This window comes from Acytostelium subglobosum, assembly GCF_000787575.1.
Source record: "Acytostelium subglobosum LB1 DNA, scaffold: scaffold4, whole genome shotgun sequence".
Classification (NCBI taxonomy): domain Eukaryota; phylum Evosea; class Eumycetozoa; order Acytosteliales; family Acytosteliaceae; genus Acytostelium; species Acytostelium subglobosum.
The window spans coordinates 303457-328561 of NW_012236528.1; the positions used below are offsets into that span (position 1 = coordinate 303457).

General features: G+C 48.4%; 9 protein-coding genes across 9 annotated transcripts; 5 read left to right on the top strand and 4 right to left on the bottom strand.

Annotated features, from left to right (window-relative positions):
* Positions 1 to 280: 280 nt before the first annotated feature.
* SAMD00019534_022820 (hypothetical protein) lies at positions 281 to 8510 on the top strand (the record flags this gene model as incomplete). Its single annotated transcript, XM_012901580.1, has 5 exons — positions 281 to 1406; positions 1477 to 1943; positions 2016 to 3113; positions 3181 to 4127; positions 4247 to 8510. The coding sequence occupies 5 exons, from the start codon at positions 281 to 283 to the stop codon at positions 8508 to 8510; spliced, it is 7902 nt and encodes a 2633-aa protein (XP_012757034.1).
* Positions 8511 to 8939: 429 nt separating this feature from the next.
* On the top strand, positions 8940 to 10253 carry SAMD00019534_022830 (hypothetical protein; the record flags this gene model as incomplete). The annotated part of the gene is made up of 4 exons (XM_012901581.1): positions 8940 to 9017; positions 9084 to 9294; positions 9378 to 9789; positions 9848 to 10253. 4 exons carry the CDS (start codon positions 8940 to 8942, stop codon positions 10251 to 10253), a joined length of 1107 nt encoding a protein of 368 aa, XP_012757035.1.
* Positions 10254 to 10446: 193 nt separating this feature from the next.
* SAMD00019534_022840 (hypothetical protein) lies at positions 10447 to 12036 on the bottom strand (the record flags this gene model as incomplete). The annotated part of the gene is made up of 1 exon (XM_012901582.1): positions 10447 to 12036. The coding sequence occupies one exon, from the start codon at positions 12034 to 12036 to the stop codon at positions 10447 to 10449; it is 1590 nt and encodes a 529-aa protein (XP_012757036.1).
* A 2100-nt stretch (positions 12037 to 14136) lies between these two features.
* SAMD00019534_022850 (hypothetical protein) lies at positions 14137 to 15204 on the bottom strand (the record flags this gene model as incomplete). Its single annotated transcript, XM_012901583.1, has 1 exon — positions 14137 to 15204. One exon carries the CDS (start codon positions 15202 to 15204, stop codon positions 14137 to 14139), a length of 1068 nt encoding a protein of 355 aa, XP_012757037.1.
* A 116-nt stretch (positions 15205 to 15320) lies between these two features.
* On the top strand, positions 15321 to 15599 carry SAMD00019534_022860 (hypothetical protein; the record flags this gene model as incomplete). Its single annotated transcript, XM_012901584.1, has 2 exons — positions 15321 to 15401; positions 15522 to 15599. The coding sequence occupies 2 exons, from the start codon at positions 15321 to 15323 to the stop codon at positions 15597 to 15599; spliced, it is 159 nt and encodes a 52-aa protein (XP_012757038.1).
* Positions 15600 to 16227: 628 nt separating this feature from the next.
* SAMD00019534_022870 (hypothetical protein) lies at positions 16228 to 16888 on the top strand (the record flags this gene model as incomplete). Its single annotated transcript, XM_012901585.1, has 2 exons — positions 16228 to 16261; positions 16401 to 16888. The coding sequence occupies 2 exons, from the start codon at positions 16228 to 16230 to the stop codon at positions 16886 to 16888; spliced, it is 522 nt and encodes a 173-aa protein (XP_012757039.1).
* Positions 16889 to 18579: 1691 nt separating this feature from the next.
* On the top strand, positions 18580 to 21715 carry SAMD00019534_022880 (hypothetical protein; the record flags this gene model as incomplete). The annotated part of the gene is made up of 2 exons (XM_012901586.1): positions 18580 to 19079; positions 19225 to 21715. The coding sequence occupies 2 exons, from the start codon at positions 18580 to 18582 to the stop codon at positions 21713 to 21715; spliced, it is 2991 nt and encodes a 996-aa protein (XP_012757040.1).
* An 884-nt stretch (positions 21716 to 22599) lies between these two features.
* Positions 22600 to 24164, bottom strand: SAMD00019534_022890 (hypothetical protein; the record flags this gene model as incomplete). Its single annotated transcript, XM_012901587.1, has 2 exons — positions 22600 to 22661; positions 22871 to 24164. 2 exons carry the CDS (start codon positions 24162 to 24164, stop codon positions 22600 to 22602), a joined length of 1356 nt encoding a protein of 451 aa, XP_012757041.1.
* Positions 24165 to 24652: 488 nt separating this feature from the next.
* SAMD00019534_022900 (hypothetical protein) lies at positions 24653 to 25069 on the bottom strand (the record flags this gene model as incomplete). The annotated part of the gene is made up of 1 exon (XM_012901588.1): positions 24653 to 25069. A coding segment is annotated over one exon (417 nt), but the record flags the coding sequence as incomplete, so codon positions are not given.
* Between the last annotated feature and the right edge of the window lie 36 nt (positions 25070 to 25105).

Genomic DNA, 25105 nt, shown 5'->3' on the forward strand with positions numbered 1-25105 from the left:
GATTGTTGTTGTTAGTGTGTTTGTTTGATTCATTGATTGATTGATACGATAGATTGATTGATTGATTACAACATCAGGAGCAACTTAACGGACGCTTATTTCAAACAACTTCAATAACTTCAATAACTTCAACAACAACAGCAGCATGATCAAACAGTAGTGGACATCACTAGGGTATTTCAAAGTTTGTAAATAGTATCATCAACATCAACAACAACAACATCGACAGTCACAGTCACAGCCACAGCCAACACACAAGTAGTACTACAACATCAGTATAATGTCATCATTCAATCTGTTCAAAGACAAGGACAAGGAAAAGACAGCTCAATCTCAAGCATCAACATCAGCAACGACAATGACACATGACTCAACAATGACACGAAAGGAGAAGGACAAGATAGAGAAGAAAGAGAAGAAGGAGAAGGAGAAGATAGATAAGAAGTTGTTAAAGAGGGAGCAGTCCAAGCCTATATTGAACAGGTTGTTTAATACCAAGACTGGCACACTGAATGGATCGCCCTCGATTAATGGCTCCAGCGGCTCGATGGGCGACCTGGTGATCACGCCACCACGTGCCGACCTCTCCATCGTCCAGGACTCGGACAACTATGCCATCGATGGCAACCCGACTACACCCTCTCAGGCAAATGCACAATCACAAACACACGCGTTGTCTTCAGCAACGGCGTCATTGTCGCCGCCTCCAACCACGACATACATCAACAACACTTATAAACTGGTGTCGTCATTGACGCCGCCAGAATCAGACAACAACAGCAACAGCAGCACCACCACGGCCTACGACTCATTCACCACGACACAGCCAACATCAGTCTCATCGATATCCACCTCGTCATCAGTGTCATCTCTTCGCTCAAACAGCAATAACAGCATCATCCAGCACGATGCGCCCGCGATGGCGCCCCCCAACGGCAATGGCAGCAGCAACAGCAGCAGCAACGGCAGCAGGAACCACACGCTCACCCGGCCCACAAAGAAGACGCCGGCGGTCGACGACGACGCCAAGAAGAAGGGATCCGAATCGCCCAAGAACAACACGCTTCGATCAAAGTCGTCCAGGATCAAGATGATATACAACTCGCTGAGGTCGACGCTGCGCGGCACCGACAGGGGCCATGCGTCCGGCGAGCTCAGCCACTCGCAGGGCCTGGTCAAGTCGTCGTCGCAGATACAGTTTGAGTTTGCCATTCCCTCTGCGCCTCAGGCATTCGAGCCGCAGTATCCCTCACTCATCCAGTACACCTACTCAATGAACCCACCTGCATCCAATGAGCCCACCACCTACTTTGGCCTGCCCCTTGCACGTCTAGTGCGTCGCCAAGACAACGGCACATCCATACCAGTGCTCGTCGAGAAGAGCATATCATTCCTGGAAGGTTACGGTATGTGGAGTGGTCCATCAATCAATCGATCAATCAATCATACTAACAATCATACATACATATACAACAGCCAATGTTGAGGGATTGTTCAAGACAAGGGGCGACAGCAACAAGGTACAGGCACTTCAGAGGACATTCGACACGAGTGGCGACGCCAACTTCTGGCATCCTGAGCCTCAGGACCCTCACGTGATATCCACACTCTTGATCGAGTTCCTCAGCTCGATACCAGACGAGTTGTTGAGCATCAAGCTGTTTGAAGAGGTCAACAACAAGTCGGCATCAGTCACATCACAATACGGAGGCTTTTGGGACATACAGTACGTGGTCAGCAGACTGCCAGTTGAGAACAGAGAGTTGGTCCAGCGTCTCCTATTCTTCCTCAAGTTTGTGGTGGACCAATCATCGGACCAGGCAGCCTGTCTAGACTTCCTCGTCGAGAAGTTCACTCCCTTGGTCATCAACTTCAAGTCGCACCAAGTCCTCCATGCCGCCATGAAGACACTGATAACTCATTGCGAGGACATATTCATTGAGGTAAGTCGTCGTCGCCCCAGCATTCAATCATTCGATCAACCACTCACTCACACTAACATCATCTCAACCCAGCGCGAAGAGAGGCCACAGACATTGGCAGGCGAGTTCACTGTGTTGCGAATCGAGCGAGTGTTGATCCCGCCCAACAACCTGAGGATCGTAGAGAAGCCTTTGGATCTGGGAGGTTGGGAGACAGGCACGCTCTATGTGACCAACTACAGGATGATTTGGGTCAAGACCGAGGACGAGAACTCGCGCTACACCCTTCCCGAGGACTTTGTCGACAAGGTTGACGAGCAGGCAACACATATCAAGCCCTACCAGTTTGAGATCGTACTCTCCTCCTCCATCAAGTGGGAGGCAATGGGCAAGGCTAAGGCCACAATCAAGGCCACAAGTGGTGGCAACACAGGAGGCAACAACACTGGCAACAACTCTGGCAACAACAACAACAACAAGCCAACACAACAGACTACATTGGTATACCTTATCTTTTGCAAGGATATGAGGTTCCAATACTTTGGCTTCCCAGAGGACTTTGAGATCAGCAAGCTCAACCTGATGCTGGGGTATTACATCAGCCCCATGTCAGACAATGGCCGGTTCTTTGCCACGGTCAATCACGAGGTCCTCAAGGACAACCAGGAGGGCTGGGACATCTACTCACCGCTCAAGGAGTGCACGAGGCTCAAGATCGACGTCACCAAAGAGTGGCGCGTCATCCACTTCACGGCCAAGGACAGCATTGCACCCAAGCACTTTGCCATCCCCAACCGAGTGGGAGAGGATCTGCTGGCGACCTACGCCAAGAAGAGGATGCCAGTGTTCTGCTGGGTCCATCCGTACAAGCGATCGCTGCTATTCAGAGTCAGCGCGAGCAATGGCAGCGCGATCAGTCTGTCGGCGAGCGGCGGCTTCGCCAACAGCATCTCGCTCACCTCGTCCAATAACTCAAACTCGTCCTCTGGCGCCACTGGCGGTGGCCTAGGTAGCGGACTATCAGCTTCGACGAGTGAGGACATCCCACACTCTCCCCTTAAGAAGCGCAGCGAGAAGACCTTCTCCCCACTCACAAAGAGCAAGTCGTCGTCGTCCACTTCCAGGACACTCAAGAAGGACCTAAGCTACTCCAAGCTCACGCCACCATTGCTCGACACTGTAGATATTATGGTAAGTGTCCCGCCTCCCTGCCTGCCATCTCCAATCAATCAATCATACTTACCCTCCTCCATCGAAGTTGTACCAACAATTTGTAAATAAGGAATACATCGAGCAAGCGAATGGAACAAGCGCGAGCAACAACTCGCCAGTGTTAACTGGCTCTGGACAGAGACGTATTGAGGCGGCCATAGTGTTCACCAACAAGACAGAGTCCAGCTACGTCAATTTGTACGATCAGTACAAGTTCTCCCATCTCATCTTTGTCAATGTGACACAACGCGAGGAGACAGAGACACACTGGTACGACCTGTATCGCGCCGTTCACATGTTTGACGGCACCACTGAGGCATGGCGCTCGATCGAAGAGTCGGGCTGGGTCGAGTCAGTTCGCTCGCTCATCGAAGCCAGCACGCGCGTCTGCACTTTGCTCGAAGAGGGCACATCCGTCATGATCAAGCCCATCGCCGACTCTAATCAGCAGGCGCTGGACGTGGCGCGTCTGAGCTCACTGGCCCAGGTCATGCTCGACCCATACTTCCGCACGATCAGCGGCTTCATGACACTGATCGAGAAGGAGTGGATCCAGTTCAACTACAACTTCCTCAACTCGAACGGCCAGCAACAGGGTGGCGGTGGCGGCGGCGGCGGCCTCAGCAGCTCGACCAGCAGCACATCACTCTCATCCAAGAAGGGCTACGGTTCGATCTCCAAGTCATTTTCCGCTGAGGACAAGATGATGGTGGACCTCTTTGACTCGATCAGCAAACGCTCTCCCCTGATGTTTGCCGAGAACTATGACTCGTGCTCGACAATCAACCGCGCCATCTCACCGTGCTTCATCCAGTTCATCGACGCGGTGTGGCAGATGCAGCTGCAGTTCCCCTTCCACTTTGAGTTTAACGAGTCGCTGCTGCTGTTCATCATCAACGAAGCGTTCACTGGCCGCTTTGGCACATTCCTTTGGTCTGAGACTCTGCGCGAGACCGAGCGCAACATATACCAGCGTGCGCCATCGATCTGGACGTACGTGCATCAGCACAGCGAGGGCTTCATGAACCACTTGTACAAAGTACGGCTCCTCCCGSCCTCTCGCCCAACGAGAAGAAGGAGGACTACGAGTTCATCCACCCTTCGTCCGACAGCAGCCAGATCATCCTCTGGTCGTCGCTGTTCACGGCCAACATCACTTCACGCGATTCTATGCACCAGCTCACGCGCAAGCTCATTGGCAAGTCCAAGGTGGACATGGCCGCCACAAAGATGACTTTCTTCAAGGTGCAACCATCGCATCTAGTGCTGTGCACGTCGCTCACCTCAATCGACTTGTCCCGCAACTACCTCAACTCATTCCCCACCGACCTGGTCCTGTTCCGCAGTCTTCAGAGCATCAACCTGAGCGACAACCGCATCAAATCTATCCCCTCGTCCCTGTTCAAGCTGATTGGCTCCAAGCTAAAGCTGCTCGAGCTCAACCTCGCCGGCAACTTGCTGGACAGCGTGCACAAGTCCATCTGCTCGATCGGCACGCTGCAGCGCCTCAATCTGGACAACAACAGGCTGGTGATCCTGCCCGAGTCCCTCAGCAAAATCTCGTCTCTGCGTACGCTCTCAGTGAGCAACAATAGGCTGTCGTCATTCCCACAGGCCCTGTCACTGATGGTTGGCCTCGAGGTTCTCTACGTGTCCAACAACCACATCCGCGACCTCCCTCTGGGCTTCTTCAAGCTGCGGTCGCTCAAGACTCTGCACATCAACTCGAATCTCATTGCCAAGTTCAAGCCACACAAGCTTGACGACAAGGTGTTCATGATGAACGCGATCGAGACACTGCGCTGCGGCCTCAACCCGCTGATCAAGATATCGGCCATGCTGTTTGAGATGAAGCAACTGCGCTTCCTCGAGCTGACTGGCTGCAACCTCAGCACGCTGCCCCCACGTCTGCTCGACTTGGTCAACCTGGAGACGCTGCTGCTCAATCAGAACAAGCTGGCCGAGATCCCAGCCGAGTTTGCCCGCCTCACACAACTGTCCTTCCTCGACCTCTCGGACAACCAGTTCTCGACGCTGCCCGCCTTCGCCCTGCTGCCCACACTCCGCAAGCTCTACCTGCACAACAACTCAATCTACTCGTTCACCTTCAACAACAATGCTCTGCCCGTCATTGAGGAGCTGCGCTTGGATGGCAACAGACTGAGCTACGTGTCGCCGTCGATCGGCAAGCTCGCATCACTCGAGACTCTCAACCTGGGCCGCAACCCCAACATCCAGGCACTGCCCCACACGATTGCCTGCCTCGAGCGTCTCAAGACACTGACCGTGCAGACGGCCAACATGGTGTCGCCACTTCGCGAGATGGATAACAACACCGAGGCCATTATGCGCTACCTCAAGCAACAATCCACCACGTCATACTACAGTCCTCGTGGCAAGCTCGTCTTTATCTCAGACCAGACCATCGCGATGAAGAACGAGATCATCCGCGCCATCACCACAAACAATGGAGGCGCCGGCTGGAACGGAAAGAGACGCAACAAGCAGACGATCGAACAACAGAAGAAGGTCCCCAAGTGGGAGATTGAGTTGCCAGACGACAGTGGCTTCAGCAGTAGCACGAGTGCCAGTAGCACCAACACCAAGAGGAAGGGCACAATGACGATCTATGTGCGCGACATATTCAACTCGTTGTCGGGCTGCAGCCAGCACCTGTTCACAAGACGCGCCGTCTACACACTACTCTGGACGGTGCAGGAGGCCGAAGAGCCCACCAAGCTGTACCGATCGCTAGAGCTCATCAAGGACCACTGTGTGACAGCAAACGTGTTTGTCATTGGCATGTACAACGAGAAGGAGAACCTGTTTAATCGCGTGGCCAAAGTCGAGAAGACCTGTCTCAGCATGTTCACGCACTTCACATTCTCCTTCCATCTGGTGTCGAGCACGAGCAATGTGACCGCCACCACCGACACGATCGTCAAGCTGCGCGAGGACATCAAGGCCACCTTCCTGAAGCAGCGCCAATACGGCTCGAAGCTCACCAGCTCCCAGCGTCTGTTTGAGCGCCATCTCAAGACCCTTCAGTCGCCATTCATCTCGAAACGTGACATCCACGCCATTGGAGAGATGTGCGGCCTGGACAAGATTGGCACCAAGAGTGCCTGCGACCTGCTGACCGAGCTCGGCCTGCTGCTCTGGCTCGACGACTATGAATGGGTCATCCTGGACACCATCTGGCTCACGACTACATTCTCCTCGCTCATCACTGTCAAGTCGACCACCTCATCGTCGTCGTCTGCGTCATCATCAGCCGAAGCATCCAAGCGCGAGATCATATTGATGAGCAACCTGGACAGCATTTGGAACGACGTGCCAGGCCGCCTGTACAGCTTCCTGCTGTCACTGGCCAAGAAGTTCAACATTGCCTTCATCATCGATACGTTGTACGACCCGTCCACATGGGGCTACACCTACCAGAGCAGCCTTGGAGCGTTGGGCGCAGGCTCGCAGCTGCGACTCTCTGTCACGGCCGGCTCTCGCAACTCCACAGGCGGAAAGTCAGTTCTCTCGCCAACCAAGAATGGCATGCTCTCCCCCAACAGACTGTCCAAGAACTATGGCAGTGGCAACAACAACAACAACAACAACAACAATGTTGTTGGCGACCTCAAGGTGCTCAAGGAGAAGGTGATCTTCCTACCGATGGAGCTGCCAGACGCGCCACCCAAGCCACTCAACGAGATGTTCCCGAATGAGGAGCCACGCGCCATGGGTCGCATCTTTGTGTTTGCCACCAAGATCCCCAGCAGCTTCTTCCATCGCCTCCTGAGCCAGCTGTACATGTTCTGCTCGATCAAGTGCGCCTGGAAGACGGGTGTCGTGCTCGACAACTGCTACCTCTCGTTCCCAATCGCGCGACGTTACTGCGACTCACCCAAGAAGGCCTACCGACGCAGCAGCACGTTCAGTGTGTTGACCTCAGACGACCTGGTCGTGATCCAGGTGCACGAGGCCTCACATACCATCGAGATCAGCTCAACCAAGATGTGTCGCCACATCCTGCAGACCTTCGAGAGCATCCTCGAGACCTACCCCGACATCCAATACAAGACGTTTGTGCCGTGCACCCAGTGCATCAACTCGCCGCGCACCCACGAGACCAACCACCTCTTCCCGCTGGACGTCGTCGAGAACGCCGTCATCAAGGGCAAGACCTACCTCTCGTGTCCCCACGACCTGAACACGCCGATCAAGCTGCATGCACTCGTGCCCGACCTGACGATGGGTGACCTGCGCCACAAGTTGATCGACTTTAACGAAGTGCAGATCGAGCCTGAGCCAATTGGTGAGGGTGGCAACTCGACCGTGTACCGCGGCACATGGCGTAACAACACGGTGGCCGTCAAGATCCTGCAGACCGACAACATTGGCAGCAGCTTCACCAAGATCTTTGCCGAGTTCCGCCGCGAGATCTTCATCATGAGTTCGTTCTACCATCCCAACATCCTGGACCTCAAGGGCTTTTGTCTGGAGCCGCTGTGCATCATCACACAGTACATGAGCGGCGGCAACCTCTACGACTACGTGCACGACCTGGCCAAGCCTCTCGACTGGCCACTCAAGATAAAGATGGCCAAGGAGATCGCCGGCTCGCTGCAAACGCTGCACGACTGCAAGCCCGCGGTGATCCATCGCGACCTCAAGTCACCCAACATCCTGCTGTCGACGTCCAGTGACGACCCCAGCCAGATCACGTGCCACTTGTGCGACTTCTCAGTGTCGGGCTTCTCCACGAGCCTGTCGTCTCGCGCCGTCGAGAACCCCGTGTGGCTGGCGCCCGAGGTCATCACCAAAGAGAGCTGCACGGACAAGAGCGACGTCTACTCGTTTGGAGTGATCCTCTACGAGCTGCTCAGTCGCCAGGACTTCTTTGAGGGCATCAGCTTCATGAGCAACCTCGAGCAGATGATATGCGATGGCATTCGTCCACAGCTGCCCAAGCACAGCGTGCCCGAGTACGACATTTTGTTGCAGGCCTGTTGGAACCAAGATCCAACACAGCGACCTTCATTCCAGGACATTCTCAAGCGTTTGGATTACATCGAGACAATCATCGAGATGAACAAACCAGAGCTACCAATCACAAACAAGAACAACTCAATCATTGGAGTCAGCGGCAGCAACAACAGTGTGACAGTGGCGGCCACCGCCATACCTAAAGTCACAACTCCACCAATCACCATTTCACAACACAAGGTGTTAACCAATAATGGTTCACCATCAATCACAACTACAACTACAACTTCTACTACTACCATCAATATCAGTCCAGAGATTGTTGTAAAAGTAGAGAGTGATACCGACGATGCGAGCAGCAGTGGAAGCTGCAACGAAACAGATATACACTTGTAATCATTCATTAGTTAATTTAATTAATTATACCAACCAACCACTATTTATTAAGTAATAAATAATCATCAATATTAAATAATAATAATCCAATTATCGATTGATTGAATGATCATCGTTCAAGTTCTTTCCAGGTTTGAATCTTTGAGACTTTTCGTGATTGGACTTCTGACCCATAATCTGAAAGGGTTCGGAAGGTTGAACCCCTCACACACACAAAGTGTCTACTCGCGAGGAAGAGAGCACCCTTTCAAGCTTCTAACACATTGTTATTGTTGTTAAGCATATAAATATACACATAATAATGCCTTAAACAATAGGCTCAAACAATTATATTATAAATAGTAGTAGTAGCCATTTGGTAGAGATAGAGATAGTGTCGACTCAATCAATCAAACAGTTCAGTTGGACCAACTTATAAATAGAATGGAGATGCAAGACCTTACGAACAATAACAACAACCTCCCACAAAGGGCATTGGTAAAGGATATTATGTTGTCTAAAGGAAAGGTAGGTCAGAGTGTCATGCAGTAGCTCAGAGATAGACCTGTGTCTAATCAATCAATCAATGTATAGCACTTGGTAGTAAGCGCATCAGATGGAACAAGTACACAGTATTCATACGAGGATATATTAGAGTTCTTTAAAGAGAGAATGTCTTCAGATAATAATGATAGCAAGATGAACTATTGGATCGAAATGCAAACACTGGAAGAGTCAGAGATCACCGAGATATGCAAGACATTGGGTATTCATTCATTGACTGTTAGAGATATCATTGAAAGAGGTATGTTAGTGAATGGTGCGTCGGAGATTGATACCTCAAGGTCACTCACTCATTCATCATTCATTCAATTCAACTCAACTCAGAGACAAGAGAGAAATGCGAGTTCTTTAGCAATCATCTGTTTGTTGTAGTCAATGAGATACATTATGAAGATGGCTCCAATCATTTGGTCAGTGGCGTTTTGAATATCATACTGTTTAAGAATATGATATTGACATTCCATCATGAGCCACTGATAAGCACATCACAGGTGATGCGAATGATCACCTACTCACCCACTGGAACACTGCCTTCCGCCGCCTGGATCATCTATGCCTACCTGGACTGCATCATAGATCTCTACATTGACCTTGTCGACAAGTTGATGATGGAGACACAGTCCCTCGATGAGCTTGTACTTGTACTGACCGGAATGAAGCAAAACGAACTGTTCACGCGAATTGGCATGGCTGGCAGGCGTCTTGTGAGTCTGCACAGTGGTGTCTTTGGCAAGAGGTATGTTTAATCCCTCGCCTGGAGGACCAGTCACATCACTCACACTCATTCAATGTAGTGAGATCATATCAATTATGTTAAGAGATGAGAAGCTGATACCTTCAAACATGTTGAGATACTTGAGGAATGTCCAGGATCATGTGTTTAGGATGCTCCAGAAGCTGACGCTGTCTCAACGTCTGTTGGCAAACATGAACAATATTTACATGGCGAGGATGTCGCTCGAGGTCAGTGAGTCGTCAAACCTCATCAATAGGAGCATGCGCAAGTTCACAGCGGTCAGCACTGTGTTTGTGCCGCTCTCCCTACTCTCTGGCATCATGGGCATGAACGTCTACGTCCCCTTCATGGTGGGATACTTCCCAGGTGGCCATGACTACTATGCATTCATCGTGGTCATAATCATCATGGCACTCTTTGGATCGACTACTGCATTCCTATTCAAGAAGAATGGATGGATCTAATCAATCATTCAAAGGATGGATGGAGGACTCGCTCACTCAATCAAACAATCAATTATTTAATTAACATGGAAGTTGGCAATACACTTCCACCCTGTCCAGTCGATGGATGGATGGATACATCAAACAGATTGATTGATTGGTTGGTTGGACTGATGTACAAGTGTAATTATATTTATTTATATATTATACATTATTATATAGACTCTGATGACGATGAGGATAGGTCGTCCGAGATATTGATTGGCAGTGGCGCTGGCTGAAGCTGCGATGCACTCAACGATGTGTGTTGAGACGATGCCTGCAATGATGGTGATGGTGGCGAACTGGCTGGATTGGCATTGCTCCTTGACGGGGTCGATGATATTGATGGCTGTTGCTGTTGTTGCTGTGGCTGCTGCTTCTCTGGTTTATGGGCTGGTGTGAGTGATGGTGGCGAGGAGTCTGATGAGGACAACTCATCCATCTCTCTCTCGTTGTCGGCACCCTGTGGACTGCCACCCTTGTGAGCGGCATCGCCTGCGCCAATATTCGGTTTGCTCCAGATCTTGTTGGTGAGCTGGATGTACAGTCTGCGGAAGCCGAGGAAGAATCCGACGAGGAAGAACACAATGATGAACCAACCGACCAGCAACATGATGAGTGGCGAGGTGGTCACCGCGTTTGTCAGACGACCTGCGCTGACGCTGTAGTAGCGGATGTTGGTGTAGGCCAGCACAATGGAGGCCCAGAACGACAGCGAGAAGAAGACCGTACGCAGACGGTTGATCCACGGCAGCAAACATGGCTGGAACACCACGTTGAGCACCAGGAAGAAGAAGTTGATGATGACGGCCGTCGAGATGTAGGCCCAGTACTTCTGGTAGCCAAAGGCAACACAGATGGCGCCCATAACGAACTTGCCTTGGAGCATCACAAACACCACCTTGGGCTTGAACTTGATATCCGAGATGTTCTGGGTCTGGGACTGCGCGAATGAAGCTGCGGGGTAGTAGATGATCAGCGCGATCATCGTGCAGACGAGCAGCGCGATGTGCTTGCCCTGCAGACAGACGATGGATCGGTCAGCATCGAGTGTGGGCGCTGCGCCTCCGTCTGAGAATGTGCAACTGGTACCCGTGAGCATCATTGTAATGACGGGGAAGTAGAGTGTGTTGACGAGGAACCAGAGGATCGAGTAAATGTTGTCCTGGTAGCGCTCCACGACGCTGGCTGCAGAGTCGGCTCCACGCTTGATACCATAGATGTAGATGAGGATACGGATGGCAATCACAAAGATGTAGGGCGAGAAGGCGATCACGAACATCACCCAGTAGGCCTCGAGGAAGTAGTCTCCGCGAGCATACGGCGTGGCCACGTACTTGAACGCTTCAAAGTAATTTGATCCGTAGAACGCGCCAAACGTCTTGTTGAAGGAGAATGAGCAGATCTGAATAAACTCCACAAACAGTCCGGCCATGGCCACGATGTTGGTGAAGTTCCAGCGCACGCCTGTGAATGTGGGCGTCTCCCAGGCCTCACGCGATGCTCCCAGGTAGTACGTGCAGCACAGACAGAAGAAGAGCAGCACGATGAACGTCACGAATGTGACGAAGAAGATGTAGCCACGTGTCTGCACCTCGACGTTGATCAGCGTGCTTACCAAGCAGCAGACGACCGCTGCCACAATGGCCAGAATGAAACAAAATGCGCCCAACAAATGGAAAGGGCTGGATCTTGCTGGTCCCTTGACTGACTCAATCTCATCGTCATCTTCGACGACAACTACTTTTTCTTTCTTTGTCATATCTGTTTGTTTGTGTAAGTGTGTATGTGTGTTGGAAGTTGGAAGTTGGAAGTTGGTAGTTGGATTATGGAAGTTGGAAGTTGGTGACTCGAGTTGTCTTTCTCAATCTGATATGATCTGATTATGTATTGTACAGTTGCCTGGGCTTGGAGTTGGACCTGGCTCGATAGTCTGGCTGGCTAGCTAGCTGACTGGTGTTATAATGTACAATGATTGTGCTTGAAAGCTAGTAATGTTACAATGATTGATGGTAAGTAAATGTACAATGTTATATATATATCTATGTTTGCGCTATTGATTGATTGGTTGGAACACTGATCATGTCCCCCTTAAACTACTCATTAATGAAGTATGAGTTGAGTGAATGATTGAATGAATGAATGAATGAATGATTAAGACTTGTGTGAATGAGTGGATAGGATTGGATAGGATAGGATTGGATTGGTTTGGATTGATTGTGGAGATGGAAGAAGACGTATCATCTGGCGTGTGGTGGACAATAGTGCGGCCCATGAGCCCAACACCAAAGTGTTTGATCAGTAACATCAAAAATGAAGGAGGGCACTTGGTGAAGTGATGAGTAAGTTACTGTCATCTGCCCCGCTTCACCCAAAGTGTAGATGGTTGGATCGTGGGGGTGTTGTGGAAGATGTAACTGTTGGTTTTGGGGCCTGATCAACAACGATCTCATGGAGATTGATCAAAACATCCATCATACATATGATAGTCATTGTTCTAACTGATGTGATGGCGCAGATTGATTGAAGATGAATGTAATGGAAGTGATGTCTTTGAACAAAGAATTATGGATTTACATTTCTTAAAGACTACGTTGGTTGATGTCGATGATGGCTGGATTATGACTGGACTTGAGTATGATTGATTGATTGAACGTGAATGATAGATATTACCAAATAACCTGTAAATCCTATTAATAATAATAATTATTATTATAGTCTGATTCGGATCAAAGTGAGACTGAATGAATGTGATGGTCTGTCTGGTCGATTGATTGGATTGGATTGGATTTGATTGATTGATTGATAGTTGGACGATGTTAATAGGTCAGTCAGATCCACTATACTATCTCTCTCTTTCACAAGCTAAACATACAACAACAACAATAATCAATCAAACATGATCAATCAGAAACGTATTGTAGAGGTAGGTAAGGATGGAGGATGATGATGGTCGGGTGTATAACCATAACTTCCTCTCTCTCTCTCCCTCACTCTCAAACATATATATTTAAGGAAGGTGATGTATGAAGCTTGCTGATCATGTGCTTAATAGCTGGCCAACTGGATGGCAATGCATGGTAATTGCCTGCTTGTCCACCTTAATCAACAACACTAACTAAACACACACACACACTCGATCACACACAGATAATCATCGTACATCAGAGTGTGTGATCGAGTGTGTTGGTTGTGGTGGAGGAAAGATTGATCAATCAGGTTGGAAGCTGAAGAATGATGATGCTTTGTGTGTATGTGTGTGATAGTTGTTGTTGTTGTTGAGGAGGTGTGTTACATGAATTGAACGAGGAGGTAGGTGTGTCGTCGTGTCTTTAGAAGCGGACGGTAGTGGTGTCTTCTCTCTCTCTTCAGTTTTATCTCTCTCAAGCTGGTTCAACAACAACAACAACAGGTGTCTGTTGTTGGATGATGGATGTTGGATATTGGGTATTGTTGTTGTTGTTATTGAATGAATGAATGAATATGATATGGATATAATGTGATTGTATCTTATATATGTAGTCAGTAGTTACTACTACTACCACTACCACTACCACTACCTGATACAACCACACTACGGTCGATGCGATCTGATCAAACTTGTCTTTTCCTCCCCCCATCCAATCACTCACTTAGTCACTTGGCCAACTCAAATTTGAGAGGAAGTTTATACCCTCTGACGTCGATCGGGTCCTTGTCGCGACACACATCCACCTCTCTAGTGATACCTTCTCCTGATCCAGGTTCAACCCGCCAATGCGCTCGCCACATCGCCAGTGCGACCGACCAAACAATGACCATGAAGTTATGAGTTAGTTTGGCAAAACATGGGCTGTTTAATGTGAATGATTGAATGAATAGTTTAGAATCCATTGGCATCGTTGAGAGCGTCAATGATATTGTTGATGCGTGCTGTGACCTCGGCTTGCACCTTTGGGTCGATACCCTTGGAAGCCATGAACTCGGCTGAGACGGGTGGCCAGTTTGGCAAAGGCTCCTCGGACTCGTCGTCTAAGGTCTGGGCAGAGCGAGCTGCTGCAGAGGCGGTGGTGGCCGAATAGCAGTATCCCATAGTGGATGCTTTCATCACCTTGGACACAGTGATGCCTGGGAAACCATGCAGGATATCGGTCAACCCCACTCGCTGGCCGGTAATGTTTTTTCCATTGTAGGTACCGGCCAGGGTTGGATTGGCGTCCTGCCAGTTGGCCCAGAGGCGATCGACGTTGGCGTGATGCGAAAAGAATAGTGCATCGTTGGGTGAGATGGCCTCTTTCATGTCACCTCCAATCGATGAGTGCACCAGATTGTGTGGTCCGATCTCAATGTTGGTGGCTAAGTTGGCGTATGTGGCCGAGCCGGAAATAAGGGTCTGGAGGGTGGCGGGCGATGGGTAGCGGCTCATGCCCTCGCCAAAGCTGCGCTTAAGGCAGTGTGCCGAGGCATTACCAGCCCAGTTGTAAAGTGGTCTCCACTGGCCCAGTTTTCCGTTGGTCACGCAGCTGGCTGATCCACCGTTGCCGCCAAAGTAAGGGTCGGTAAAGATGACCGAGGCCGAGGGGTTCTGGTAGTCGAGGGTCCAGTCCCAGTAGGGCACAGTGAGTGTGGGGTCGTTGATAACACTCTGGAGTAGCAGCTCGTATTGGCGCAGGTAGTAGCGGTGCCACGGGAGGAAGTTGGCGCCACTGTGGATGAAGTAGCCCTGCATGGCGTGGATTCGAGCAAACGTGTCGTATTGAGTGGGGCCTGGTCTTGGTAGTGCTCTGCGGGCCAAAGTGACGGCGTTGATGTATTTGGTGAGCTCGGCAGGGGTCAGCTGGCGAATTTCCTTGCGAACCAAGTTGTTGTTGATGCAGGCGGCGGAGATCATTGGCACCACAGTGGCGGCAATGATAGCTACAAGTGACAACAGGACAATTGAGTATCTCATATCTTTGTTTTATCGAGTAGTTGAGTAGAGTAGAGTAGAAAGATGAATAATGACTCAACTTAAGTTGTTGTCATAGTAGTAGAAGAGGTCGATTTGCTCTCACAACTCGTGAGTTGATGGGTGGACGGATTGTTGTCATAGTAGTAGAAGAGGTCGATTTGCTCTTGCATCCATCCATGCCGCACTCGCTCGCGCCCGTATGTAAGTCATTCGAATCGGTGTCATCGTTTTGATCCAGACAAGGTTATAATTAGTACCTCTAGGCCATATGGCGTGACAAGTTTGGACAACTGTTACCATCTATTCGTAAACAACAGAATCGAATGGGCACGCGTGTCAAGTGTGGACCCAATGATCATTTCTTTGTCACAAGGGAACACAAATTTGATGAATGAGTGGTCAGTCTTGAGCCTTGGCTCACACCAAGATTGTCGTTTTTGACAAGGTCATTTTGGAGACCTGAAGGAATATGGACATGTTCAAAAGTGGTTCATTCATACACCAATACCAAACTACCAATACAAATACACACATATACAAATATGAAGTATCTTCATAAAGTATGTGTACTTTGTTCCAGGTAATCGATGCCTTTGAACATTTTGTAGCCAAAGTGTTGTTTGGGCATTTGCGTATTGACAAGTATGTTGTTGTTGACGACCCTGTTGGTTGGATGAATGATAGATTGATTTGTTGATTGATTCATTCATTCAAACACACCCTTGAAACACAAACGACTTGAAGATGGTCAAAGTCCAAATTGATGAAGAACTTCAAATTTGAAATTAAATTAAATTAAATTTATTAATTCGGAAGTTTTGATTACTATTTTTATAAATTTAATTTTCAATTTGGAAAACGTGTGTGTGTTTGAGAACAGGTGAGGTTGGTTGTCGCTCGCGCATCTGTTCTGCTCTCTCTCGCTCCTGCTTGCGTTTCGAACGCCATTTGTCAAAGCAAGCAACAGTTGTCAGTGCTTTGTGTTGCTTCTATCTACCTACCTATAAATTATACTATATAACAATGAGAGTCTACAAGGATATTTTGGGTTACAACAGTATGTATATATATACATTCGTTCAATCAATCAATCATACTAATCTAAACTTCACTCATTCCCTCAAACAATCATTCATTCCTTCAATCATTCTTCAACCCAAACTTATAACATAATAATTGAAAATAATGTGTAACAGAGGATGAGTTGTTCTCTGATGCTTTCGAGATCAACGATTTGGGAATCGTCTACGAGGTCAAGACCAAGCAGATCTCAAAGGACACCAACGTGAAGGTTGACACTGGAGCCAACGCCTCTGAGGAGGAGGAGGCTGATGGAGAGGGAGGAGCCCCCAACTCATCGATCATCACCGTCAACAACCTCGTCGACGGCCAGCGTCTGACCAGCACCAACTTTGACAAGAAGGGTTACATCACCTACCTCAAGGGCTACATGAAGGCCATCGAGACCTACTTGGCCGATAACAACCCAGATCGCGTCGCTGCCTTCAAGAAGGACGCTCAGGAGTACGCCAAGACCCTCATCGGCAACTTTGACAAGTACCAGTTCTGGCAGGGAGAGAACATGGATGCCGACGGAATGGTCGCCCTCTCATACACCAAGGACAATGATACCGCTGAGTACTTTATCTTCTGGAAGGATGGTGTCGTCTCTGAGAAGTACTAAATTTACTACTTTGGTTCAATCTCAACCATTCATAAATACACATTAAATAACAACTTGTTAAAGAATAACCATTCAATCAATCTCTTTATAACTTCATCTTCATCATCTTTGTTGTTTGATCGATCAACTTTGGAATATTCTCGAATCAGTATGATGTCATTGTAGTGATAATAAGGGTTTGACGATCACTTTATTATCTGTAGATGTAGATCAATACCTTATTTATAAACTATTCATTCATTTCGCAATCAATGTTGCCAAAGAGTGTGTTACTGACTCGTCAAGATCCCATTGATGTTGTGTGTGTGTTGATCAATATTAATAGGGGTGTGAAAGGATCAACGTTCCTTTCCTAATAAAGCTTCCAAAAAATAACCAGGGAATCGAAGTTATGATGACAGTCGGTCCATCATCAGAATAGGGGTGATGTTGACTTCCGGACGTCCCTCCCACAAAGTGGCAACATACACTATCAATCAATAAGTGTGTGCACCTGTACATGGTATTGATGTGTGACAAGACCTGCGGTGCTCACTTGGGTCTTAAAGAGAAGTGTGTATGTGGCTCAGAATAGCTTGCTTGTTGCATTCCGGCAACCATCAATTATTTTAAGGACATTGACAGGTCCCACTTCATTCGTCTTTTACACTTTACATACTTACTTACATAACTTCATAACTTCATAACTTCAAAGTTATAAAGCCAGCATAATAATCTTATTATTATTACCAATATACATAAATACCAAATATTTCCAAAAGACTTGACAACAACAGGTTGGTTGAATGGAAATACCAAAGACATCAACTTTGCACCAGGCATCAGAAGACTCACTATATCTAAAATCAAATAAAATTGTAAGTTCTAGTTATTATTACTTTTGTGATGTTGTAGTTGTAAACAGATAAAACATGTAGATCTTTAAAGTATAATAATAATGTTGTATTCGTTAGATGATATTGAAGTTGAGGATCCAACTTACTACCCTGTTTGGGGTACGCGGGTCTCACTCAAGATGGAAGTTGCAAATTCAGAGTTTGGACTCCACCCCACTTTACACCACACCACAAGGCCTCACTAAAAAAGGACCTCGTTTCGTTTTTTGGCGTGCCCCAGATCCACACCACACCCACTTCACTTTTGTGGACAACGTTTGTATCACTGTTTCTGCCTCGCCTAGTTACCTGTTTCAGACTTTCACACTACAGAGGTCCTCCATTGTCGTCGCAACAGATCGGACTCCATGATGTCGTTTGTTTGTCAATGCTGGGAGAGAGCATCAGTAATAACGACTAGGACCAACATGCATACCGCTGGAGTGTGCCAACTTGGCGTTGCCGAGGGTACTTTCGCTTCCCGAATGAGAGACTGTATGCCAAGTTGTCAGACGATGGATGGTACCTTCACGCCGATATCCATTATCGAACGAATCGTTGTTATCTTCATATTCATATTCATTCATTCGTTATTATACATTTCTTGACTAACAGTGACACTTATGTCTATCTGTCCATCATCATTCTTATCTTCATCACATAATAATAATAATAATAATATTACAATATTTTATATATCCAATGCCAAACTTATGGCAGATCATTAACTCAATACAAACACATATATACAATCAATAATAGCAACAGCATAATAAGCAGTAGTATTACACTTACATACAAACAACAACAACAATAATGGGTATCGAAACACCATCCAGTCCGGAGTTGACCACAGTGGATATTGAAATGGAACCAACATCCACCACCAACAATGGCAACAACAATAACAATAACAATAATAATGAGGTCCATATCTCAATGCCATCAGGCCGCCGTAACTCGGTAGGCGGTGGCGAAGGCGCCGCACTCGACCTGCCATTCATCTCGAATGAAGTTTCCGCCTCCACAAGGACCTTCAGTGGATTCTCATCAAAGAAGGAAGCCCAACCAGGCGTCAACAAAGAGTCCACTACGACCACGACCGGCTACGACTACCGTGCCTCGTGGCGTACCCCCCTGCGTCGTCAACTCTTTGACTCTCCGAGCGACGTCGAGATCAAGCTGGCCAAGGAGAAGGAGGAGAACTACAGGAAGACCCTCGAGCGAAAGAAGGAGCAGATCAAGCCACTCGAGAGCATCATGGAGGAGCTCAAGGCCAATCCCAATGGTCTATCCTCAGCGGAGGTTGAAATAAGGTAGGTTGGAGCATGTCTGCCAAATTTTTGGCGAAGTCACTTGATCGGATACCCATGTCACATGACTGGAATTCGATCACGTGATTACAGTAATATCACGTGACATTTTTATTAATATTTTCCAACATCATTATCATCATAATAGAACTGCACAATATGGTCCCAACAAGATCCCCGACGTCAAGAGGTATCCAATCCTGGAGTTCCTCTACTTTATGTGGAATCCACTGTCCTGGACAATGGAGTTGGCCGCATTGGTATCCATTATCCTGATTGATTACGTCGACTTTATCCTCATCTGCGCCCTGTTGCTCATGAACGCCACCATCGGCTACTACGAAGAGCACACTGCCGGTAATGCCGTGGAGGCATTGAAGAACTCTCTCGTCTCCAGCACCCGTGTGCTGCGTGACGGCAAATGGGAAATGAAACCGTCACACGAGTTGGTGCCAGGCGACGTCATCATCCTCAAGATTGGCGCCGTCGTGCCAGCCGACTGCCGCATCATGGAGTGCGAGGGTGTCAAGATCGACCAGTCCTCACTCACAGGCGAGTCCCTTCCAGTCAACAAGAAGATCGGCGACGAAGTCTACTCAGGCTCGACAATGAAGCAGGGTGAGGCCACTTGCGTGGTCACCGCCACCGGAATCAACACCTTCTTTGGTCGCGCTGCCAACCTCGTCCAAGAGACCGAGAGCCACGGCCATCTCCAGATCGTCCTGCGTAACATTGGTCTGTTCTGTATCATCTTCATTGCCATCTGGGTGGTCGTTGAGCTACTCGTCCAGTTCATCGGAAGAAAGGCCCAGTGTGTTGGTGTTGGCGAGGGCAAGTGCACCACGCTGAACAACGCTCTAGTGCTGCTGGTCGGAGGTATCCCAATTGCAATGCCAACGGTTCTCTCTGTGACCATGGCCATTGGTGCCACACAGCTTTCCAAGAAGCAGGCCATCGTCTCGCGTCTCACTGCCATTGAGGAGCTTGCCGGCATGGACATCCTGTGCTCGGACAAGACCGGAACCCTGACACTCAACGTCCTCACCGTCGACACCCCCATCTGCTTTGGCAGCGCCACTCCGGAGCAAGTCATTCTGGAAGCATACCTGGCGTGCTCAGAAGGAGACGACCGCGACGCTATCGATGTGGCCACGACCAACTATGCCCACGAGAAATATCCCAACCTCGACTATGCTCAATACCAGATCACCAAGCATTTCCCATTCAACCCCGTCGACAAGAAGGCCATGGGTCTCGTCAGAGGTCCAGACGGCAAGGAGTTCAAGACTGCCAAGGGTGCCCCACAGATCATTTTGAACGAGTCTTCCAACAAGGACACACTGGGCGAGGTTATCACCCAAGAGATTGAGAACCTTGCTGAGCGCGGCTACCGTGCCATCGGTGTCTCGCACTCATACGACGCTCCACACTACAAGACCTGGGAGTTCACTGGTTTGATCCCCCTGTTCGATCCACCCCGCCACGACACTGAAGACACCATCAAGCGCGCCTTGGAGATGGGTGTCAGGGTCAAGATGATCACAGGTGACCAGCTGGCCATTGCCAAGGAGACTGCCCGCCGTCTCGGCATGGGTGGCAACATGTTCACCGTGCCATACCTCAAGAACAACGACCTGGGAATGAAGAGCAGCGACCTCATCGAGATGGCCGACGGCTTTGCCGAGATGTGGCCAGAGCACAAGTACAAGGTTGTTCACTCACTGCAGAAGCGCAAGCACATCGTCGGTATGACTGGAGATGGAGTCAACGACGCACCCGCCCTCAAGAAGGCCGACATTGGAATTGCCGTGGCTGGTGCCACTGATGCCGCACGCTCTGTCTCTGACATTGTGCTCACATCCTCCGGTCTTTCTGTCATCATCGACGCCATCATCACCTCGCGTAAGATCTTCCAGCGTATGAGAAACTACGTGATCTACTCCGTTTCGGCTACCGTTCGTATCTGTGTCACCTTTGGTATCCTGACAATCGGTTGGAACTTCCTCTTCCCAACCATCGCCACCGTCATCATTGCCATCCTTAACGATGGCACCATGCTCACCATTGCCAAGGACCGCGTCAAGCCACGTGCCACCCCCGACAAGTGGGACCTCAAGGAGGTGTTCCTGATGGCACTCTGCTACGGCCTCTATCTCGTCGCCTCGTCCATCGTCCTGTTTGCCCTCGTCCACGACTCAACCTTCTTCGAGGACAAGTTCGGCCTGGTCAAGTTGACCAACAACGAGCTGCGTGGACTCATGTACCTGCAAGTGTCCATCTCTGGTCTTGCCACGATCTTTGTCTCGCGTTCCCAGGGTCTCTCATACTTTGAGCGTCCAGGCATGCTCATGTCGATCGCCTTTGTTGGCTCGCAGGTTGTCGCCACATTCATTGGTGTCTACGGATTCAAGGGCTACCCACACAATGGCGAGACTGACTTTGAGGGCTGTGGATGGGGCTATGCTCTTGTCTGCTGGATCTGGTGCATCATCTGGTACATCCCAATGGACTTTATCAAGTTGCTGATCACCTACATGTATCAGGGCAAGATCAGATTCTACAACAAGTCGCACACCAACCATCTTGGCGCCTTCTTCCGTAAGGGCAAGAAGCCAATCGCCAGTCCAGTAATAGGTTAACCATATATCCGGATGGATATTATAATTATTAGTTTGGCGAGCCAACTGTCAACATCAGACAAGTACTCGCCGGCGCTGCCCCCAATAAACACAATCAAACATTGTTGTATTAACAACTTATATATAACAATTTATTGGTCGGTTCCAAATGAGTAATTGTACATTGTACATTAATTAAAGGCTAACGTATCTTGGACCAACAGCAAAGGTCTTTGGCTGGTACCACATTCCATCAGCTGATGAGTTGGCATTGGATGTTTGAGTAATAGTTTGATTCATTCCAGAAGTGTATACATTGTTTGATGTTTGGATTGAAGTAGAGTTGGACATGGTAGTCAACTTGGTAAGATTCTTGAACAACATTGTTGGGTATATATTATATTTGAAGGATACTTTAAAGTATTTAATTACTTAATTGTTTGTTTGATTGATGATGTAAATAATGATGATCCGCACTCTCTTTAAATAGGTTGTTTTTTGATGATGACAATCATCTTAAAACGACAGTCTTTTAAGAGATCAATCATTATTGATTGATGAAACTGTGAATGTGATTGAACACAAACACACTCAATCAACTCAATAGACCATGATCATTGAATTGTCATTGATACAAGACAGGTCGATGGTTGGTGTCATCCAACTGTGTCACCAAGTGTCAGGTGTTCAATTGAACTGAATCCGGCAACATAATGATTGATTGATTGATTGATTGACTGCCTGGAGGACTGATTGATTGATTTGTAATTCTCCGTCATGCAACCACCCACCACACACAGACATTCACTACAGTTGACAGGGAAATGATCACTTGCAATCAGGTGACAGTCATATGTTATTGGAATTGCTGGTTGATTCCCTCATCTCTGTTTCAAAGTCACTCATCACTGAACTCCACTCAATCCACTCCACTTGACTCGATCCCATTGTAATTGTATTCCTATCTCTTTCGATTTCAAGATATATTATTATTTTGAATAATACTCCTGCGTCTCTTCATGATTAGTACTGATGTCGAATGTTCTGATTGGTTATCATCAGGTTGGACAACCATTGAGTTGAATCGATGTTGTGTCAGGTGTTCCAGATATTGTGATTGATCAGTCCCCAGTTCAGTTGATATAATACACACGAATACATCTAGACATCGCATACTTGGATCGTCCAGGAAGTATCCAGTATTTTCAATATTATGCTCACTGACCATGAATGGCAATGATAGCTTCTCCAGACAGTTATAATGATTCTCCTGCAGCGCCTCTAATAATGCCTCCATCAACTCATTGCAATCTCCAACATGTGGGTTGTGATGGACCAACGACTCTGATGTATCCTTGTCCAATCCAGACAAGGAGAGTAATCGAAGTGATCGTGTTGTGGACACCAAGCGAATCACTTCTGGCAACAATATTTGATAGGAGAGCGATAATGTGAGTGCGGTGAGACTGGGGAATGAGTTGCCATCAAACAGCGACCGTTCGATTGCCTCTGCCATGCTACTGCCGTCCTTCTTGTCCGCCACACGGACACTCAGCGATCGGACCCCATCGTGGAATCGGACCGCCAGCTTGGTCTGGCCGGCGAACCAATCGTCTAGGTCCAGTTGGACATCGCGATACGCTCTCTGCTCCAGCATGGCCATCGTTGTTGCGTTGAGTGCCAGTCGAGGCAGACGCACACATGTCAATGATGTGTTGTTGGCAAGGTAGTCGCACAGCTGCGAAGTGTTGAAGTCCGTGTATAACGACAGGTCCAGCGTGTGTAGGTGCTTCAGTCGCGTGAGATGCATAAAGTGATTGGGTAACTCATTTGTGTTGAGCGCATTGAGGCCAAGCGACTCGAGCCCCTCGGGCAGGGCAGCCAGTGTCGACTCATACATCTCCACGCTTCCAAAAAGACCGCGCAGAGACACGTTCTTGAGGTGTGGCGAGCTCGCGAGGAATGTGGGTAACATAGTCGAGTCGAGGATGTTGAATGGGGACACCGAGACATTGAGCGAACGCAAACTCCGCAGCACGGGAGCCAGTGTTGACAGCACAATCTCGAGATTGTTAATCGGTTTGTTCGGCAGCCACTTCCAAGTGCTATGATCAAAGTCCCACGCAGAGATTGCCAGCGACTCGAGCGAGAACATGTCTTCGTGGATCGATTGTACCAGCGCGACAAACTGCTCCAACGACGGCGTGAGCGTGTAGGGCGTCAGGTCTGCGCGCAGGTCGAGGTGCAGTCCGCGCAGACGTCCAAATATCTCGGCAGTGTGTTTGTCATGTTCGCCATCATCATCATCGTCGTCTTGTAACAAGTCTCCAGTGATTGTATTGCGTCCATTACCAATGCGGAAACTGTCGATTGTGTTGACTGACTTAAGCAAGCAGTGAGGGTTGGCGATGTGCGCACCAACTTGATAGAGATGTGCAGTGGACAAGACTGAATGTGCACTCAACAGCATACTGATGTGATTGAACCATACACGATTAACTGTTGCCAATGATAAAGTATATGATGGATGAGTTCTATAACTTATACTCCACAAAGCATCTATCAATGCATGTTGTACTACATCCGATAGATACACATGACATGGTTGTAACTGAGCGGTGTCATTGAATCCAACATCATTTGACGAGTCGTCCAAGTAGTCCACATAAAACAAGTTGAGGTCCATCCTTCCCTCTTATGTATTTGTTTGATTGATTGATTGATTGAATGAATGAATAACAGATCATCATCATTGAGTTGACCCCGCTTCACACATACATAATATATATCTTGATCATGAGATATAGGTGGGGGTGGGGTGTGGGAACAAATGTTAATTTATGGGTTGGAACTATCCCAATAAAAAAAAACCTTGATTGATTGATTGATTGATGGTATGATGAAACGACATTTCATACAGAGTGAAGTTTATTCGATATCCTGGAATGAGGACTCTTAGACCTCACGAACCAAACGGGAACCCCATGGACACCAGGTGTTGCCTGGGAGGAAAGCTCCACCAACCTCTTGGAGGTGCTCCTCAACGTAGGAGATGGAAGCGTCACAGACCTCGATGGCAAAGTCAAAGAACTTGATGGTGGTGGAGTTGAGCTGGTAGGACCACTCCCAGTTGTACCAGGCATCCTGAGCGACGACCTTGCCCATGATGTGTGGCTTCTCGGTGGTGGCACCGCTGAGGAGAGCACGAGCGTGTTGGATTGTGGCTGGGTCTGACAACTTGATGGTGAACTCATCAACATCATCGGAGAAGACAAAGTAGGCGTTTCTAGCTTGTGCCAAAGCAATAGTGACGAGCAACAAGGCGGCAATAATTTGGAATGACTTCATTTTTGTTTGTATATTTGTTTGATTATTTGATTGAATAATTGATTAATTATTTGATTGAATCAT